This window comes from Anopheles merus, chromosome 2L, assembly GCF_017562075.2.
Source record: "Anopheles merus strain MAF chromosome 2L, AmerM5.1, whole genome shotgun sequence".
NCBI lineage: Eukaryota > Metazoa > Arthropoda > Insecta > Diptera > Culicidae > Anopheles > Anopheles merus.
Genome location: NC_054083.1, coordinates 403,671 through 424,792, shown reverse-complemented (window position 1 = coordinate 424,792; position 21,122 = coordinate 403,671). Strand labels below are relative to the sequence as shown.

The window sequence follows — 21,122 nt, the reverse complement described above, 5'->3', positions numbered from 1 at the left end:
GCAATCTTTTTGTTCGCAAGCTGTACGTGCACACGCCGATTTGTTCCGTCCTTCGAAGGTACGAGCTGTACGATTTTTCCCTTAGGCCAGCATCCTCTTGGTAGGGCGTCATCGACAATCAGCACGAGGTCTCCTAATTGCAATGGCGGCTGGGTCTCAAACCATTTGCTGCGACGGGTGAGCGTAGGCAGATAAGAAGCTAACCATTTTTTCCAAAATTGATCTGCGTACAGTTGTGACGTCTTCCAGTTGTTCCTGAGGGCTGCGGAAGAATCATCAAGAGATGTTAATGGTTTTATTCCAGAAGATGAACCCAAGAGAAAATGGTTTGGCGTTAACACGGCTTCTTCCTCACTATCAACCGATACATGTGTTAGTGGGCGAGAGTTGATAATGTTTTCTACTTCAATAAACCAATTGGCGAAAACGGTATCTGTCGGTGTTTTGGTAAATTGCATGCCGGAGAGGGTGCGTTTAACTGATTGGATTAATCTCTCCCATGCACCACCGAAATGTGGTGCTCCGGGGGGGTTGAATATCCACGTCGTATCGGGGAGGTACATTTCATCTATCAGCTCCTCGGTGTTTATCTGCTTCGCCGCATCTTTCAACTCACGATCAGCGCCAACGAAATTAGTCCCACGATCAGTTCTGATTTCAATCGGAGTCCCTCTACGTGCGATAAAATTGCGAATAGCGATGATGCAAGCGCTGGTGTTCAAGCTGTGAGCCACCTCTATGTGTATGGCCCGTATTGTTAGACACGTGAACAGCACACCCCAGCGCTTTTCCTGTCTCCGTCCAACAGCGACCAAAAAAGGTCCGAAGTAATCTATCCCTGTGTAGGAGAACGGTCTGGCGTACGGCGACACTCGAGCTAACGGCAACTCATTCATCACTGGAGGTTTAGGGTAAGCTTTACGAAGGCTACATCTAAAGCAATTGTTTCGCACTCTGTGGCACGCGCTTCGTAGGCCAGGAATATCGAACTTTTGCTGCACTTCATTCATTACGGTTTGATGATTTTGATGTTTATATTTCCAGTGGTACTCCGTTACAATCAGATCGGTGAGCCAGGATTTTTTGGGAAGAATAATTGGCCTCTTCATGTCATGGCTTGCGTAACGATAAGCATCGATTCTTCCTCGTACTCGTAAGATACCGTCGTCGTCCATGTATGCACTACGTCTATAAAGAGAACTTTTCTTGTTAATCATTTTAGATCCCTTTGTACCTGATTTGTCATGCAGAAGCAGCTGATATTCTTCTGGAAACTCTAATCGTTGCGCTTCCTTGATGATCGATTGCTCAGCTTGTTGTAGCTCGAGATGCGAAAGGGGTCCAAAATATCGAGACATTTTTGGCAGACGAGAATTATTGATGTACCTCCACATGTAGGCGATGGCTCGATGCAGGCGTTTCCAATCAGAAAATCTGTCAAAGATAATTACTGGGGATAATTCACGATGATATGAAACCGTCTGGCGTAACTCTTCCTCAGTAGTTGAAGGTCTGAAGCTTTGCACTTGCCACTCGTTTTCCGGTTGCTGTAGGAACGCTGGTCCTTTAAACCACATTCCGGTCGTGCAGTGTCGGTTAAGGTTGGACTATTTTGTACCTTCGTCGGCTACGTTGTTTTTAGTCGGCACCCACTGCCATTCCTTTACTGACGAGTTTTCTAATATTTCGCCTACTCGATGAGCTACGTAGACGCTATAATTTCGATGATCCGAGTTGAGCCAACACAAAACGTCTTTTGAATCGGTCCACAAGAAGCGTCTATGGATCTTTATCCGGTGTGATTGATGAATACCTGTCATCAGTCTAACTCCCAATACTGCAGCTTGCAGCTCTAATCGGGGAATCGATGTATATTTTAACGGAGCTACTCGAGTTTTTGCGCCGATCAACACAACTTCCCGTTGATCTTCGGATTCGAATCGGAAGTACGCCACGGCTGCGAAACCGTCTCTCCCGGCGTCTACAAAAATATGAAGCTGTGTCGTGCAGTTCTCTAAGCTGATGGACGTGCGGTAACATCGCGGAATCTTGATAGATTGCAGATGGGGTATGCAAGTTAACCACTCCTTCCATTTGTCTTGCAGAGAATTGGGTATTTGATCGTCCCACCCAATTCCAGAACGCCAAACTTCTTGCAATAAGACTTTGAGGAACAGTAAAAAGCCTGCTATCAAGCCTAACGGATCGTAGATTGTCATAAGCGTGCTCAGTACTTGCCGTTTGGTTGGTATCACGATCCCTTGTAGAACATCTACATCCTTTAACGGCACTTTGAATTGGAACGTATCTTCGTTTGCGTTCCACCACATTCCCAAGACCTTCTGGGTACAAGCTGTTGGATCGAGGTTCATATCCTTCTCCCGGCTGTTGCTACTACCAACACCATCTAATACTTGGCCATAATTCGACATCCAATTGTGAAGCTTGAATCCTCCTTGTGAGTGAATAAATTTCACATCTTGTGCTAGCTTCGTGGCCTCGGTCACACTCTCTATACTGGCAAGCATATCGTCGACGTAGTGATGACGCTTAATACATTCGACGGCTAGAGGATAGCGGGCCGCGAAACGGTCCGCGTTTACATTCTTTACAAATTGGGCGGAAGTTGGTGAACAGGCTGACCCAAAGGTCATCCTCAGCATCTCATATTCATCGGGCTCAACTTGCGACCGGTCCGTTCGCCATAGGAATCTTTGGCTAATCAGATCCTCTTCTTTAATCATAACCTGATGGTACATTTCTTGAATGTCAGCGGCAATAGCAACACGATATTCTCTAAACCGACTTAGGACAGTCGGCAGTGGTGAAAAAAGGTCTGGCCCAGTCAATAACATGGAATTAAGCGAAATTCCATTCACTATTGCAGCTGCATCCCACACTACTCTAACCTTATTTGGTTTATTGGGGTTAAATACAGGAAAGATTGGTAGATACCACTTTCTAGGATGCTTAAACTTATGCTCTTCATTTGATAATTTTCTAATATATCCCTTTTCAACATGGTCTTTCAGCACTCGGTCCATCATTTCTCGAAGGTGCTCATCTTTTGCCATGCGGCGTTCTAAACATTCCAAGCGTTTGAGAGCCATTGCTCGATTGTTTGGCAGTTTTACGTCATCATAGCGCCACAACAATCCAGTGACATACCTCTCACCTTGTAGTGAGGTGTGTTTACGCAGCAATACACTCGCCCGTTCCTCATGATTTGAAAGAGTGTTTATGCCGCCTTTACATGTGGGTTCTTCGAGCTCAAAACTACCTTTTAGAGCTTGATCAATTTTGGTTTCTATTTCTGCACAATCACAAATATGTGCTCGATGAAATGCCAAAATGTTGCTGTTGTTAGAAGTTGACGACGAATCGCAACCCGAAACTACCCATCCTAGCCTCGTCTTTGTTGCGACGGGTTCATTTGTTTTTCCTTCTATCGTCTTTAATGGAACAGTGAGATGATAGTTATTCATTCCTATGAGAATGCGTGGAGGTACAGAAGCATATGGTGCTAATGGAATGGATGACAAATGCTGATATTTTGTTCGTAAACGATCCATTTTAACGCGTTGCGAGGGCAACCCAAGACTTTTCACCGTTCTTACATTAGAGGCTTCAAAGGTCTGAGCACCACTGGATATTCCTACTATATTTACGCTCACCTGTTTTGAATCTGGTTCAGTGCGATGTTGTCCTCCAGTCCATTTCAAACAAAGAGGTCGGTTTGTCCCTTCAAGTTCCAGCTCGTCAACTAGCGAATGTTCGATTAGTGATACTGACGCTCCTTCGTCGAGAAAAGCAACTGTTCTGATCGTCTTTCCTACAGCCTGCAGCTCAACTGGCACGTATCGCAATAGTATGTTCTCGTCGGTGGCTGTAGAGTGAGAGAAATTTGCTTCGTGTTTTCCCTTACCTGCCGAATTGTGTAGTGACGGGTGGTGTTTTACAGTACATCCGTCTTTGCCGCATACTCTCGTCTCTTTACAGGGCGCACGATGTTTTTTCAAACAACATTTACACAAGTAGTTCCGCTTAATGATGTCCCAGCGATCTGCTACGCTTTTCTGCCAGTATCCGTCACATTCGTATAAGCGAACGCAGCCGTTATCGCATGCACAAACGGCTTCTGTGGAGTTCTGCGAGGAGGGATTAGTAGTATGCATGTGCAAATACTTACTGCATCGTGGTTCGATAAGATTTGCAGGGCTCGTTACCGCTTGGGCTGCATGCTTAATGGTTTGCATCCACTTTCCGAATGCAGCCAGGTTGACCTTTGACAACGTAAGACTGTGTATGCCCCACATCAGCTTAATCATCGGAGGGAGACGACCAACGAGCTCATCCAACACGGGTCCATCATAACGCTCCTCGACCCCGTTGTTTCTCACAGCAGCACACATTTCGTCCACGGATACGGCGAACTGCACAAGCGTCTCCAACTTTTCTGCTCTCGGGGGTACCTGTCGTCGAATCTGGCTCAACAACGTTTTCACAACTACTTCTGGACGTCCGAACGATGATTTGAGCTCTTGCATGACTTCTTTGAGGTTAGCTGCTTTCCTGAGTCTCCCCTGGACTGTTTTAAACGCTTCTCCTTTTAATGCTTGTTGCAGCCTTATAATATTTTCTCCGTCAGAGAAACCACATAGTTCCGTCGTCTCATAAAACGCGTTTTCGAACACGGACCACTCCTCTGGGTTACCGGCGAACGTCGGTAGCTGGGCGTTATCGGAATGTCTAGCTAGTATCTGACTCTGATTAATGTTCAAGGTTGTATCACTCGAACAAAACGCCGTAGATCCGAGATTGTCCCGGCGTGATCCTTGCGGATTTTGTTCTTGATTCATCCGTTGAACAAAGGTGTTTAGCACGGATTCGAGCCGTTGTATCACGTCAGGCTCTTGCCTGCGTGGCTCGCGTGCTTCTTCCAAGAAACGTTGGAAGGTTCTGCTAAGATTGTCCAATGGAGAATCAGCAGTTTGAGTGGGTCTTGCTTTTGATGGATCATTCGGAGGATTCGATACGGGCGTGATCACTTCCGTCGATCTTGCTCTGGTGGATGGTTCCAGATTCACTATGTTCGTATCCACTGCTACCGGGGCTGGTTGGGTCGCTACTACGGGCGTCGCACGATGAAGGGTAGATGAAGTGGGGGGCGGTGTTTCAGGAGTGCACAGATGGCATGTCCAATCCCTACTGTACACGGTTTCATCTTCGTTCACGCACGCAAGATGAAACATTCCTTCGCATCGATCGCACTCCACTGCATTTTCCGTACTTGCACCATTGCACACACCACACTGCTTATCCTCCATTTTCCAAGCCGTGAGGTTTCCTTCTTGCTTCACGTCACTGATATTGCGGTTTCGCTAAGGCGCTGCGGGTTCGCATCTTACCAGGACTCGTGAAACGTAAGTAGTGAATTTTTAAATTGTTGCGTCCAGCAACAAAGCTCTTTCTTTCGCGAATTTAAAGTTGAAACATCAGTTTTCTTAATTCACTTAATTTCATTAAACTGTATTAAAAATTCACTGAACTTTCTTCTCTTGGCGCGATGGTAGAAAGAGGTCGATTTTCGTCTTCGTGCACGCGAAGCTCCTTCGGGATGAACCATTCCTACTCTCTCTATTTCGCCCGTGTTTGTTTCGCCTGTGCTACCTGTCCCTCTCTCTCACTTCACCACAACGCATCTGTCAAACTAGAACCGCTGTTGGTAAACAACAACTATAATCTTTCCCTCGACCAATCGCGTGACGACACGTATCGCCGCCACGTGTAATGCAAGAGGAATGCGATCTCTAACGTCCGACGAGAGAGTGATCAAAGGATCAAGCAACGGGAGATCGGTCTCTTTCGTTCGAAGGCCATCGGGTCGTGAAGACGTGTTCGTGAGTGATATCTATATTGAAATAAATCTCGCAGTGAATTCGCAGAAATATACTTTCGTGATTAATCGCACAATTTAGTGAAAGAAAATACCAGATTCGTGAGGAAATATTCGTGTCGCGGCTTCGTGCAAAAACATTTGGTGACCCTGACGTGATACAACGCGAGTGTAGTGCTTCGTGTAAGCGTATAAAATATTACAAGTGCTTCAGCCATGACGACGCCGGGTGACAGCGAGCACAGCATCGAGGTAGCGCGCCAGCTAACTGCGCTGGAAGGTGCAGTTAAAGCGATACTCGATGAGGCTCGCGAAGGAAAGCTTTCCAAAACCATGGCTTCTATAAAGGCCGAAATACTAGAGTCGCTATGGAGCGACGGTAGAAACGCTCTCGTGCAGCTCGAGGGTCTCGCGGGACCGCATCCAAGACGGGTCCCCTTCACCGAGGCGTACGCGACGGCAAAGTGCGCCTTGGCCGAGCTGCACCCGGGGAACATATTTACGACGCCAGCACTCGACACGACGATGCTGCCGGTCGTTGCAAAAAAGAACCATCTCCCACGGCTAGATCTACCCAAATTTTCGGGATCGCCATCGGAGTGGCCCGCGTTCGCGGGGCGGTTCAACAAACGCGTGGCTGGATTGGAAGAAGATGCAGAATGCTACGCCTTCCTCGTGCAATGCTTTGAACGGTGCGAAATAGCCCGTAACAGCTGCGAAGCATTTGAAAATGCTGGAATGACGTTCCAAGACGCGTGGAAACGTCTTGAGGAACGCTTCTACAAAAAGCGCGTGGCATTTCTCGGCCACTTTCAGCAGCTGTACGCGTTACCGAAATTGACAGCAGCGTCTTCAACGGCATTGATGCGGCTTATCGACGCCGTGGAAACATCGACCTCGTCAGCGCGCCAGATTGCTGGCAAAATGGATCAAGCCGCATCAGCAGTGGAAGATGGTATGATTGTGAGTTTCGTTTTGAGTAAGTTGGACGAAGAAACCGCTGCTCAGATCACTCGCCGCCTGGATGCTCAGCAGATCCCTACGTGGAAGGCACTCCGCAACGAATTAGATCAGCTGGCCAACACCCTCTACTACGAACCTAAGGCCAAACCTGGAAATAACTTCCGGACGGAACGTCCCGCTACAAACCACGCACCGGCGCGGACGGAGCGCGCGATGCTGTCCGCTACTGTGCACGCAGAAGGCCGGCATGCGGATATCGGAACGACAGGCCATAGAAACCGCGCGTGCGGTCGTTTTTGGAGCGTACCAACTACATAATGGCCTTAGGTAAGTGCATCAATTGCTTCTCCCGACAGCATGCTGCAGCAAAATGCCCTTGCGAGAAACGATGCCAAGTATGCTTCAAGAAACACCATACGATGCTGCACGTCGAAAGCAATGGGAGTGAGAAGTGACTATCTGGTTATCATCGCACCCCATTCGTCATGCCCATCCGTTCCCGCTCATCATCGCTTCGTGGATGCACGGTGCCAGATCCGGTTGGTGCTGTGCTGCACCGCTCTCGTGCGGTGGCCCGTTCCTGCTCATCATCGCTTCGTGGATGCACGGTACCTGATCCTGTTGGTGCTGGGCTGCATCGCTCTCGTGCGGTGGCCCGTTCCTGCTCATCATCGCTCTCGCGCGGTGGCCCGTTCCTGCTCATCATCGCTTCGTGGTTGCGCGGTGCCTGATCCTGTTGGTGCTACGCTGCATCGCTCTCGCGCGGTGGCCCGTTCCTGCTCATCATCGCTTCGTGGATGCGCGGTGCCTGATCCTGTTGGTGCTGTGCTGCATCGCTCTCGCGCGGTGGCCCGTTCCTGCTGTACACCAATCACAAGGGGCACGGCACTACTCGAAAATAGTACGGTGAATAAGTCATCGGGCCCTGCTCATCCAGGACCTAATCGCACCAGGTCCCCAACCAGACAGAAGCAGTTAACGCGCGCGGCTACCAACCCCGCACTTACAGGTAACCTATCACTTCCTCAGGAATACGTTCTACTGGCAACTGCGGTTTTACTGTTGCAAGATGGTGATGGTAAATGGCAGCGTATTCGCTGCATAATAGATTCGGGCAGTCAAGTGGACGCCATCACTACTGACGCTGCCCAACGACTCAGACTACCATTGACACCTGGATACTTAATACTGAATGGGGTAAGCGGCAATATCCAAATAACTAATAAAACACAAGTTTCAATTACTACCACCAATGGCACATATCGGCGCCAATTAAATATGTACCTTCTTCCTGGACTAAATGATCAACCTACCCGAGTAATCGAGTATGCTGAATCGGAATTGCCTCCCATGAAATCACTTGCTGATGCCCGCTTCAGTTATCCTGGTTCGATTGATGCTATACTAGGAGCTGGAGTCTTCTTTGATGCTCTTCGTTCCGGCGTTCGTCAGTTATCCAATGGCCTTAGGCTTCTGAATTCCAAATTTGGTTGGTTAGTAGGGGGATCATTGAGCAACATTGATTCGTCCAATCGGTACATGCGTAGTTGTAACTCTTTGGAATGTGGAGATGAGTTCAAGGAATGTATCGAGCAATTTTGGAATGTTGAGGAGATCACTCCGATCTCAACAATTAGTGGTATTTCTCAAGAACTCGACCTGGACGAACACTTCAAAAGACACTTAACCCGTGCTGAAGATGATCGCTACGTGGTTCAAATTCCTCTACGGGGGGAGACTCTCTTGAACAAGCGCAACGACGACTATTTTCCCTCGAACGGAGGTTAGCCCGGCATGAGCCTACTTACGATGAATACCGGAAATTCATGCGTGAATATTTGGAAATGGGACATATGACGCCAGTACAGGCGAATGAACTACATATGGTACGCTACGTGATACCGCATTCGTGTGTGATCAAACCTGATTCAACCACCACCAAATTGCGTGTAGTATTTGATGCGAGTGCAAAATCCAGCAGTGGAGTTTCACTCAACGACATCCAAGCCATCGGACCAGTACTACAACCTGACCTAATGCATATTTGGTTGGATTTTCGTACACAAACGGTAGTGGCCACTGCAGACATCGCAAAGATGTATCGTCAGATATGGGTGGCAGAACCTGATACCTGGATGCAATGTATCCTATGGCGTAATGATCCACAGCAATCAGCGCAAATGTATCGACTTCGCACTGTCACATACGGTGAAGCTTCGTCCTCATATCTCGCCTGTAGGGCACTTTACGAGGCCGGTCAGGAAGTACGCTCTACGTACCCAAAAATTGCCGACGTAATTCAAAAATTATTCTACGTAGATAACCTATCTTTCGGCGCTGCAACGCCAGAAGAACTACGTGATCTTCGAACCGGCGTCGAAAGGGCACTCCTGAACAGAGGAATGCCCCTACGAAAATGGGATCCATCCAATGTTCGTGACGTGATCGATGACATACCCGTAGAACATCGAGAGTCTACGGTTCAGATTGGCGATAAGCAGGCCATAAAAATGTTAGGTTTGGCTTGGTGTCCCTCAGAGGATACTTTTCAACTGATCATTGATGACTCCTTCTTTGAACCAATTAAGACCATGAGTAAACGACATTTGGTATCCAGAATTGCAAAACTATATGATCCCATCGGAATGCTGCAGCCAGTGATTATCAGAGCAAAGATCATGATGCAGAATCTGTGGCGCGATGGCATAGAATGGGACGAGGAGGTGTCACCTTGCGTGATAAAGCAATGGAATGAGTTTACTGCCCAGCTTCCCTTACTCAGCCAGTTGCAGATACCACGAATGGTACTGCCAAGTGAAACCAAAAATGCCTCCATTTACGGATTTTGCGACGCCTCCGCGAAAGCGTATGGTTGCGCTATATACGTGCGTTATCTAAATGTCAAGGGTAAATGGAAATCGCACCTGTTGTGTTCAAAATCAAGGGTTGCACCACTAAAAGAACTCACCCTTCCGCGATTGGAGCTACAGGCAGCATTGCTTCTAGCCGAAGTCTACGAAAAAATAAAGGACGTATTCGATACTCGCATAACTCAAACAAAATGGTGGACAGATTCTCAAGTAGTGCTAGCTTGGGTGCGCTCTAACAATATGAAATGGGATGTATTCGTGAAGAACAGGGTGGCAAAAATACAAGCAATAACACATGCTTCCGACTGGCATTACGTACCCACGAAACTCAACCCAGCAGACATAGTTTCTCGAGGACTGTCAGCTCGCAAATTAATTAGCGCTGAGTTCGTACAGCTGTGGTTTGAGGGGCCACCTTTCAACAGTACTGATGAAACACCCCAGCAGTGTACCTACAGCATTCCCATCCCAGACGAAGGCGCTAGCACCTCACAGTTACAGACGGCAACCATAGGTCCGACTTGTGCTGATCTCATCTCGCAGTACAAGTACCACAACTCATTCATTAAGACTAGACGACATTTTGCTTGGCTAGGCAGAACTATTCATAACTTCAGATCAAATACCACTAAAATTCGTGTCAATTGCAAGCAGGCAGCCGAGAAAAGAAATGGCCCACTAGGATTGGATGAACTAGACCATGGACTAAAGCTTCTACTACTGGTGATGCAAACCTCAGCATTTCCAAATGAAGTTCAAGAAAAGAATAACACCGGGTCCGTAAGTGCGAAGGGACCTTTCCAACACCTCAACCCAATCGTCAAGGATAACTTGATTCACGTGCAAGGACGACTATTGAACGCTGACCTGTCTGAGGAATGTAAGTTGCCCATACTTATGCCTAAGGCTCACCCTGAAGACAACTTTCACGCCGGTGCAAATTTTGTCATCACTGAGTTTCGCTCGAAATTTTGGATGCGGCATCTTAGGCGCATGGTAATAGGTGTGCTATCTCGTTGCGTATTATGCGTTCGCGCCAGGCCTCGACAGTTTTGTCAACAGATGGGCCAGTTGCCAGCTGCCCGCGTAACAGAGTCGCCGGCATTCACCCACACTGGCGTAGACTTGTGCGGTCCATTCGAGGTGATACCCGGCTCGCGATCAAAATACAAAATAACGATCTACGTGTGCATATTCGTGTGCTTCTCAACTAAAGCAATTCACTTGGAATTAGTAGAGAATCAGTCAACATCTGCCTTTATCTCGGCACTACTAAGATTCGTGTCCCTTCGTGGAAGACCAGAAATTATATATTCGGATAATGGTCGCAACTTCGTGGGTGCTGAAAAGGAGCTAAGTGAGCTTCGGAAAACGTTCAACAACCGAGAACTTCAAGACGACGTAGTAGGGGCCGCTGCCGAGAAGGGAATTCGATTTTCATTCATCCCTCCTCGAAGCCCCAATTTCGGAGGACTTTGGGAGGCCAATATTTTATTTATTTATTTATTTATTTCATATATATAAACCGACGGACCATCATGTCTAATCGGCAACCTTATAATTAAATTAAGGAGCATATAAATAAACATCTAGTTATAAGCAAACATTACATGTGACGTAGACGCAATTTCTCCTTGAACGTGGAAGTAGACATACTAAAATCGAACAAATCTAACACTTCATTGAACTCGAGGGACATACGTATAATAGGGTGTCCCTGGCTATGGTTGTTGCGGGTACGCGGAACACGGAGATGGAAATTGGATCTAAGAATCCGACAGGGAGCGAACAAATTGATGCTGGCTAGTAATGCCGGGGAATCGATCTCTCCGTTAAGGAGCCGAAATATGAAAAGGCATTGGGCGTTTTTACGTCGAGAGCAGAGTGGTTCAAGTCCGAGAAGCAGACACCGCTGATGGTAGGTGGGCCGAGCGTGGTGGGATTGCCATGGAAGGAGTCGAACCGCGTACCTGGTGAGTCTCCGTTGAATGGCTTCGAGGCGATTGATGTCACCAACGCCAAGCGGGCATCAGATCGGACAGCAGTACTCCAGGCACGACCTTACGATGGCACAGAAGATCGATTTGACGCACATGGGATCGGTAAACTCGCTACAGGTCCGCGTAATTAAACCAAGTAGCTGATTTCCCTTCGCAACAACGCTATCAATGTGAGGGCGAAATGACATCTTCTGATCGAGTAGCACCCCCAGATCACGGATACATGTCGTGCGAGCCAAAGCCGTGTTGAGCATAGTGTATGTAAACGTGATGGGGTGACGGGCTCTGCTGAATGATATACACTGGCATTTATCAGCACACACTTGGAGAGCGTTTCTGCTGCACCAGCTATCCAGATTCTCAAGGATCGTTTGAAGGCGTACACAGTCACTGTCGTTTCTAACTGGAGCGAATATTTTTACATCGTCGGCGTACATTAGGTGTTGGCCTGGCGGTAAAACGAAAGATAGATCATTAATATAGATGAGGAAGAGTAGCGGTCCCAAATTACTCCCTTGAGGCACACCGGAGGAGCTGGTGAAAGAGTGAGAACGATGAGATCCTATACTTATGTAGTACGAACGACCAGTTAAATATGAACGCAGCCAGGTGATGTGCCAGTCGAGGAAACCGAGTTTTTTTAGCTTCGAAAGTAGAATATCATGAGAAATACTATCGAACGCAGCCCTGAAGTCGATATATACTGCATCAACTTGAGTACCACGATCCATGTTGTCGAAGCAGTAGCCAACAAATTCAGCAAGATTTGTGGTGGAAGATCTCCTTGGGAGAAATCCATGCTGACTAGGGCTCATATAGTTTTGAACTGCTGTGAGTAGCGGATTGTATAGAATGAGCTCAAACACCTTTGCACAAGCGCATAGGGATACAATGCCACGATAATTACTAGCATGAAGTCGACTGCCTTTTTTATGGATAGGAATCATTCGCGCGTGTTTCCAGGACTCAGGATACGTGCCACGCATAAGGGAATCATTAAATATTTTGGCAAGAATGGGTGCGAGTGATTGACGGCAGTGCTTCAATATGTATGCGGGAATATTGTCAGGTCCAGATGATGTAGATGGTTTTATATCGTTGAGTGTGCGCGCAATTAATGCTTCGTCAATTGTGGGTATAATAAAATCGATAGCATCCGATGGAGTATTGCGGGTGGCCTCTGCTAGTGTGTTAGGATTGTGAACAGGAAGGGTGAATGCATCAGCGAAACGATTGGCGAGAGTGTTGCAAATATCGGATGTATCGATACTAGTTTGGCCATTGTAGCTCATTGACGGAGGGATACTTCTTATATTGCGCCGTTTGTTCCAGAAGCTCCAGAACCGTGTCGGCTTAGAAAATAGCTGCCTTTCAGTACGGCGAATGAAGGAGCGGTAGAGCACACGATTATGTCGACGATAATTGTTCAGTGCATCGAAAAAAATTCTCCTATGCAGCGATGATCTCGTTCTACTGTAATCCGCGTAGGCTTTTGATTTTATTTTTTTCAACCGTCTTAAAGATGCATTAGACCAATCGGGGCCAGGCTTTCGTTGAGCAACAGGAACGCAGGAATTAATCGCTGAGCGCATAAAAACGCTAAAGCAATCGGTGGCTTCGTCGATAGTGGAAAAGTTGGAGCAGTCAAAATTACGGTCAAACGACACAATAAGGGCATTCATACGTTCCACATTCGTTTTGAAGAAATTTCTATTGACTGTACTGCGAGTGTGACTGTTGGTGGTGTGGGATAGTTGTACGGGATAATAAATCATCATATCCAATGAAGGATGATGAAAGTCCTCACTGAGAAGTGGAATACTACAGTGTGTTACGTATGGGAGGAAGTTCTCTAGAGCCGAAGTACCATTCACAGAGTGCAGAGGTGTGATTGAGTCGCACAAAATATTGGTTGCGGCAAGGTTTGCGAAGACCAGATCCAATTGACGCCCAGATTGATTTGCAATACCACTCAACTGAAATAATCCGGTACTATGCAACCCATCAACGAAATCGGTATTAGCCACGGAATTGCATAAAGGTGCATAATGCATGACAGAATAACATGGAGAGCAATCGGTGGCTTCTGATGTATTAGTCTTGATGTAATATTAAGGTGGCAAAGCGACTGTTGAAAGCTGCCTCTAAAGGAGCCCAGCTAAACGTGATTGAACTACAAACATTACTGCACCAAATCTCAGCCATTCTCAATTCCAGACCTCTCACCGCAACCCACACCAGCCCTGATGCCATGGAGCCTCTCACTCCCGCTCATTTCCTGATAGGAAGACCATCATTTGCAATTCCCGCCGAGGTGACGGTCAATGATTCGGAAGGCACAAAAACTCGATGGAAGCGAGTACAAAAACTATCACAGCAGTTTTGGACACGATGGAGGACGGAATACCTAGCTCAGTTACGTTGCAGCGCCAAATGGACGAAAAAGACCCCCAACATACAAACCGGGCAGATTGTATTAGTGGGCGACGACAACGTACCAGTCGGACGGTGGCCAATGGGAATGGTGACAAAGATCTACGTGGGACCCGACGGAGTAGTTCGCGTAGCTGACGTACGGACGGGCAGTGGCACTTACAAGCGAAATGTCAGACTTCTTGCCCCACTCCCTATTGACCCTAACGATGAGACGGACGACGAAAAAGCAGCAGAGGGAGATTGTTCTCAAAGTGACAGGGTGAAAGACGAACACTTTCAGACGACAGAGCACGAAGATGATCCACCACCATTGAATAATATTTGGGACGGGCGACTTCGTCCCAAAGGGGGGAGAAATGGTGACCGATAAAACGGTCCACTCGAAACAGAGAAAAAAGTCGACTTGCGTTCGTTCTATAAGCCGAATTCGCTGTAAGCTATAAGAAGAATGCGTTCGTTCTATAAGCCCGAACGCGAATCTATTCGCACACGAATTCAAACGCGTTGATACTTTAATCTTTCTCTCGACCAATCGCGTGACGACACGTATCGCCGCCACGTGTAATGCAAGAGGAATGCGATCTCTAACGTCCGGCGAGAGAGTGATCAAAGGATCAAGCAACGGGAGATCGGTCTCTTTCGTTCGAAGGCCATCGGGTCGTGAAGACGTGTTCGTGAGTGATATCTATATTGAAATAAATCTCGCAGTGAATTCGCAGAAATATACTTTCGTGATTAATCGCACAATTTAGTGAAAGAAAATACCTAATTCGTGAGGAAATATTCGTGTAACGGCTTCGTGCAAAAACAGACCCGTTCCTACTGATGTGCCGTGCTTTCAACGCAGTCAGCGACGCTTTTGAGCCGAGGATTTCGCCAAATGAGCTTAATGATCGTGTTCCTGTGTTAAATTTGGTTCCATAGTGCACACTTTTATGTTCTATGTTATTGTAATCCACTGTAAAGAACTAATTGTAAAACATTGCTTAAATGGTTCGAGAGGGCATTATTGTCCATCGATAGACAAATAAACATAAACATAAACATATTTCCAGAGGAGGCTTGCTTCAAAATGCCCGTCTATCAACCGAACATTTGAGGCGAGGATATTCAGCGCACGTTCTTCATCATCGCAGCGCAAATGTTTAACAGGACGGTACAACCCCAACGATTCTAAAGAGAAGTACTCCTTTAATGCCAGATCCATCTCATCATCTTTCATTTTGTTGCAGGGACAAATATGCACATTCAAGGATTTATTTTCATCATTCCCAGTATCGGATGTACTGCGTTTACATGGCCCATAAACCACCCATCCAAGTCGGGTGTTCGATGCTGCTGGCTCATCTGCCATTCTTTCGATCGTTTTTAGCGCTTGGCTCAAGAAGCAATTGTCAATACCGATGAGAATTTTCGCTGAGACGTTTTGATACGACGACAACGGCAGCCCTTTTAGATGATTGTACTCAGCTGCTAATTGCGTCGGTGTCACTATCTGGCTGCATAAACCAAGCGTGCGAAGCGTGTGTACTGCTTTCATATCATACACGGTAGACGCTCCAGCGCCAGATATTTTCACAAAAAGCACTACCGACTGCTCCTGCTCTGGTTTCCGGTCCACGATATGCACAAGGGGCGAGGCGTGCCACTAATGCCCAGTTGTATTAACAAATCATGCTCCATAAATGTCGCCGATGATCCGTCGTCTAGGAGCGCGATTGTGTCAACGCTCCGTCCATTGCCGTGCAGCGTCACCGGAACATATTTTAACAGCACACCCCCGGGAAGCGCGGAGTGTACATTGCAACTACTATTGACCCGATTGCTCTCTTGCTGAGTGTCCGGTTGGACTTGGTTGTTACTAGGTGAATGTAGCAACCGATGATGACGACGTTCACACCCATGCATTCCACATAAAACATGGACGTCACAAGCACCCTGATGCTTTCGAAGACATGTCCTGCATCGAGATCCACGTTTAATTAGCGTCCAACGTGAATGCACACTCATCCCCAGAAACTTGCTGCACACGGATAGGGCTTGACATTCTCCATGGCAAGCAACACATTGCTCTGTGTTACCCTCAGATGTTGACTGTGCTGGCGCTGGTTTTATGGTCGTACCTGTGGAGTGAACGTTCTGATAAGCGTACTTACGGTCGTGATGACGATCATTAGACTCAACCTTCACCTCCCTACGACCGCTCGTATGCTTCACGCCTCGGCTGGCAGCGCGTACCAGTTCCTTCACCCAATCGTTGAATACGGCCAGTGTGGTGTGCGCGCAGCGGTTTTGGTAGTAGTACCAGTTCAGCCTCACGTACGGCAGCAGCTTGTCCACGAGCTCCTCCAGCAGTGGTCCTCCGTCGAAGTAGTTGTGTAGTCCAGAGCACGTTATAGATGCATAGAAGTTCCTCACAGCGACACCATAATCCACAAGTGCATCGAATCGGTCATCCTTCGGGGGCGGCATACGACGAATGTTGGCCATCAGCCAACCGTCCGTAGCATTCTTTGAGGATTTCGATGGCCTCGGGAATACTGTCTGGATATAGTAGGCAACTAACGACTGCCTCACGGGCCTTACCCCTTAAACATGCCTGTAGCCGTAACATGTTTTCATCGTTGGTGTAGCCGCATATAGCCGTGGAGTGTTCGTAATTGGCTATGAACGCCATCCACTCCTTGGGGTCCCCGCTAAAGGGTGGCAGCTCACGACTCGTACACCTTCGCGCTGAGACCTGACTCTCGTTAAAGGAAGGAAAATTTGCCGCGTAGTTCTGTGCCCAGGTTCGTGGCACTTGGGTCGTTCCTTCTGGTCTCACTGGCACAAAACTTACAGCTGGTCTATATGACTCCTCAGGCTGCCTTGCGGTGTAGCTCGTCGAGGGGCGGGACGATTCCTCTAGTAGTTGTTTAGTTTCGGCCAATCGACGGAGCTAACTCCTTTCAATGGCCAGAAGTTTCTCCTCTAACAGCCGTTGCTCAAACTGCTTTTCGATCTTCCTCAACTCTTCGTCGATCGCTGTGGATTGTCTCACAGGATGTTTCGCCGACACAGCAACTACTTGGGGCGGTAGACGGTAGTTCTCCGACCGTATCGGTCCAGCAACCGTGGCTGGGATGTGGTTACCTGGTTGTCGTCCAGTAACCGCAGCTGGGATGTGGCTGCCTAGCTCTCGGTGGTCTGGTTCATCACGATAATCGGTATCGTGTAGCAGCTGTGCAACTTCTCTCTCCGTATCGACAATCGATGGTGTGGTTTCAACCACAACGTCAGCTATTTCGCGCTCGATCGCCGCTAGCTCGCGCTTAGCTTCGCGAGCTCTCTTTACCAGCTCATGCAGGGTGTCGTTCCGTAGTTTAGATGATGCCCTCCATGATATCGATGATACCCTCGATGATATCGATGATGCCCGTCCAGCTTCCGTAGGCTTAGTTGTAGAATTGGCCAACGGATCTGTGCTGGTTCTACCGGATCCACGGACGCTACCTGGCCTAGCAACAAAGGGAGGAAGCTGCTCCAGTCCTTCGCGAAGAGGTTCTCCTCGAGGCGGGATCGGTGTACGGGACATTCTGCGAACTTCACTGAACTCACTCGCGACGGTACCTTAACGGTTGGCGACGTAACAACGCGTTGTTAACAGTAAGCGCGTTTTTAAAAAATGTTGCGAAAGCAACTTCGTCGGCTCCACGATAGCGAATATGAAAAATAACGACCGTTTTCACCAACGTACAATGTGCTTTATTAATCACCGGCTCGACCGAATGTAATTATTAACTGTAGTTTTAAAAACGCGGTCTTTGTCGTGCGCTAGTTTTGAAAGAGGCCGATTATCCTGCGCACGGTCTATTTAAGCCCTTTCTTCCTGCGATGGCCATTGCGCGAACGTTGCCCTTTTCCCGATATCCGAATTTCGAACATCGACTTTGACAGCCGAGATGTTTACACCTATCTCCTGTCATTATCTGTTTGTTTTGGTTTGCGTGTGCCATAAAAGAGGCACGTGATTTGTTGGCACAGTTACATGTAACACGTTCTGTTGGATACTTGGGGTCTATCCACATCATCGCCTGTACCATCATCGTCTTCGTCACCTAAGTCATCGTCTTCGTCATCTACATCCTCGCCTGCTTCTTGGCTGTCGGCACAGTCATCATCATCATCATCATCGATGCCGGAACAGACAGTAGAGATTCGTCATCAGCACCAGGACAACTTCATCCCTCCAGAGCAGAGTAAAGTAGAACAGATACCGCCGGCTCGCCGCTCCTCTAGGCCTAGAAGAGTTCCGCGAAGGTTTGACTCGTATCAACTATCCTAAAGGGGGAGATGTTGCAGGCGCTAAGCGGGTGTGCGAAAGAATCACCGCGCGCGTTCAGTTCATTTCACTGAGCGAACTGGACCGCACCTGATCTTTAAAAAGAATCATTTTTCCCATGACTAATGCTGAAGATTGACGAAATCCGCGTAATGGAAGAAAATTGTGTGAGGTGGTTACCAAGTGAAATTGTGTTTTTATTCAATAAACGAGTAAGTGTTTTATTTATTAATTTATTTCACGAAAATATAAGCAGATTAAGCTTAACGAAGACCTTGCGTGTCCCTTAGGAAAGAGAAAGAAAAATAAAGACATCTCTGAAATTGTTTTCGTTTAAAATACCGGCTGAATTTTAAAATTGAACGAAACATTGACGAAGCAAGAAAAGCGTTACGCAGTGTTTTAAGCCCTGGAATTACTGCTATATGGAAAGCTTAACCTTTAAGTTGGCAACCGGATACCCGGGTATTTTTTTCAGCTTCGAACTGCAATAACTTTTGATTCATTGCTTTTATTGACCTGAAATTTTCCGTAGCCTCCCAACTTTTAATTTATGATTTTTTGGTGCATAAGTTGTAATTTTAAACAGCCTGTAAGTATTTTATTTTGAATTTTTTTTAACTTTACCACGTAAGTTGGCAACCAGCATACCCGGGTATTCCATACATTTTGTATGGAGAATGACGTTTCTCTTCTTCCTCTTTTCGTATTGTGCTTATTTTCGAGTGAAAATCAAGCGATTCCAAATTTCAATTTGAACGTTATTTTTATCAAAAAATGAAAAAACTTAATGAATAAATGAAATAGAAGAGAATATATGGTCGGCATTACTTGCTTACAGCATTAACCGTAGAGTAAGCAACCAGATTTACACACGTAAGTTGGCAACCGGCATACCCGGGTATTCCACACGTTTTGATGTAAAAAATTCACGATTTTCATAGGTAAACAATGCTTTCTATATTTCAATGCTGTAAGCAAGTTATGCCGACCATATATTCTCTTCTATTTCATTTATTCATTAAGTTTTTTCATTTTTTTGATAAAAATAACGGTCAAATTGAAATTTGGAATCGCTTGATTTTGACTCGAAAATAAGCACAATACGAAAAGAGGAAGAAGAGAAACGTCATTCTCCATACAAAATGTATGGAATACCCGGGTATGCTGGTTGCCAACTTACGTGGTAAAGTTTAAAAAAAATCAAAATAAAATACTTACAGGCTGTTTGAAATTACAACTTATGCACCAAAAAATCATAAATTAAAAGTTGAGAGGCTACGGAAAATTTCAGGTCAATAAAAGCAATGAATCAAAAGTTATTGCAGTTCGAAGCTGAAAAAAATACCCGGGTATCCGGTTGCCAACTTAAAGGTTAAAATATAGAAAGCATTGTTTACCTATGAAAATCGTGAATTTTTTACATCAAAACGTGTGGAATACCCGGGTATGCCGGTTGCCAACTTACGTGTGTAAATCTGGTTGCCAACTCTACGGTTAAAGTACAGTAAACGTCGATTATCCGGGCAGCTCGGGACCGGACGGTTGCCGGTTAATCAATTTGCACGAATAATGGTCCGAGAAATGTAAAATTCATCATCTTCTTCTATTTGGCGTAACGTCCTACGCGGACATGTCGGCCTATACAGGTTTTCGAGACATAATTCATTACCACGTAGCCGGATAGTCAATCATTGCTACAAGGGGATGGTCCATTCTGGGCTTGAGCCCATGACGGGCATGTTATTGAATCGTTCGAGTTGACGACTGTACCACGGAACCGCCCCAAGTCAAATTCATATAAAAAAATATAAAATTAACCAATGTAGACATGCACATATAAACCTAGCTTAAGTTTAGATCATAAACGTCATTGCGCGAAATTTGTAATTTCTTTGGGAATAAACTAGCAGACAAGCTTCATTCGAAGATTGACGCACAAGCGGGAAAGACGCGTTTAGTTGCTTTGTGGATATTTATTTCTTTGTGACCATTTTTTACACTAATTTTATAATTAAATCACTTTGAATCAATCGATTTATCGTTAGTAGAATATTATTTTAATCAATAACTGTAGGTTTAATAACTGTTCATGAACAAAACTGAATTCGAAAATACCACTAGACACTACCCGACAGACAAAGAGAACGAAATTGTCAGGCGAGGGGTAGGTAGAAAAACGTGTGGGGGGTTCGGCCCAAGATGGAATCCGAAGTCCATTGTTTTGGGCTGAAAATTAAAAATGGCGGATGGAGCTCTACCACGGAGAGAATGCGCTCTCTTGCTTGCCTTTAAAATACACGAGGCGCTCGCTCGCGCTGTTTCATCGTATTTTCCTCATACCCCTTTCTTCCCGTTTCTTTCGGCTTGCGCTGCGCTGAACTGACACCCCTCCCACTTGATTCCAGCGAGTTGCGCTGGACTGACATCCCCTCCCGCTCGTTTCTTTCGTAGCGCGCTGTGCGCTTCCCATCACACGGACTTGGTGCACCCGAATCAAAACAGAAACTTTGACACATCAAACTTGGTTTATATGTCATCACTTTTATTGCAAATAAAAGCTCATTTTAATACATAACTTTACACAATCTTGCTTCAAACCACACACATTATATATATAAAAAAGTATTCGTGCT

The 21,122-nt window shown here is 46.5% G+C and overlaps 1 protein-coding gene across 1 annotated transcript; it reads right to left on the bottom strand.

The window, feature by feature from the left end:
- Positions 1 to 8: 8 nt before the first annotated feature.
- Positions 9 to 4,733, bottom strand: LOC121594723. Its single transcript, XM_041918343.1, has 2 exons — positions 3,675 to 4,733; positions 9 to 262 (listed from the first exon to the last, which is right to left on the bottom strand). The coding sequence occupies exons 1-2, from the start codon at positions 4,545 to 4,547 to the stop codon at positions 200 to 202; spliced, it is 936 nt and encodes a 311-aa protein (XP_041774277.1). The 5' UTR covers positions 4,548 to 4,733; the 3' UTR covers positions 9 to 199.
- Between the last annotated feature and the right edge of the window lie 16,389 nt (positions 4,734 to 21,122).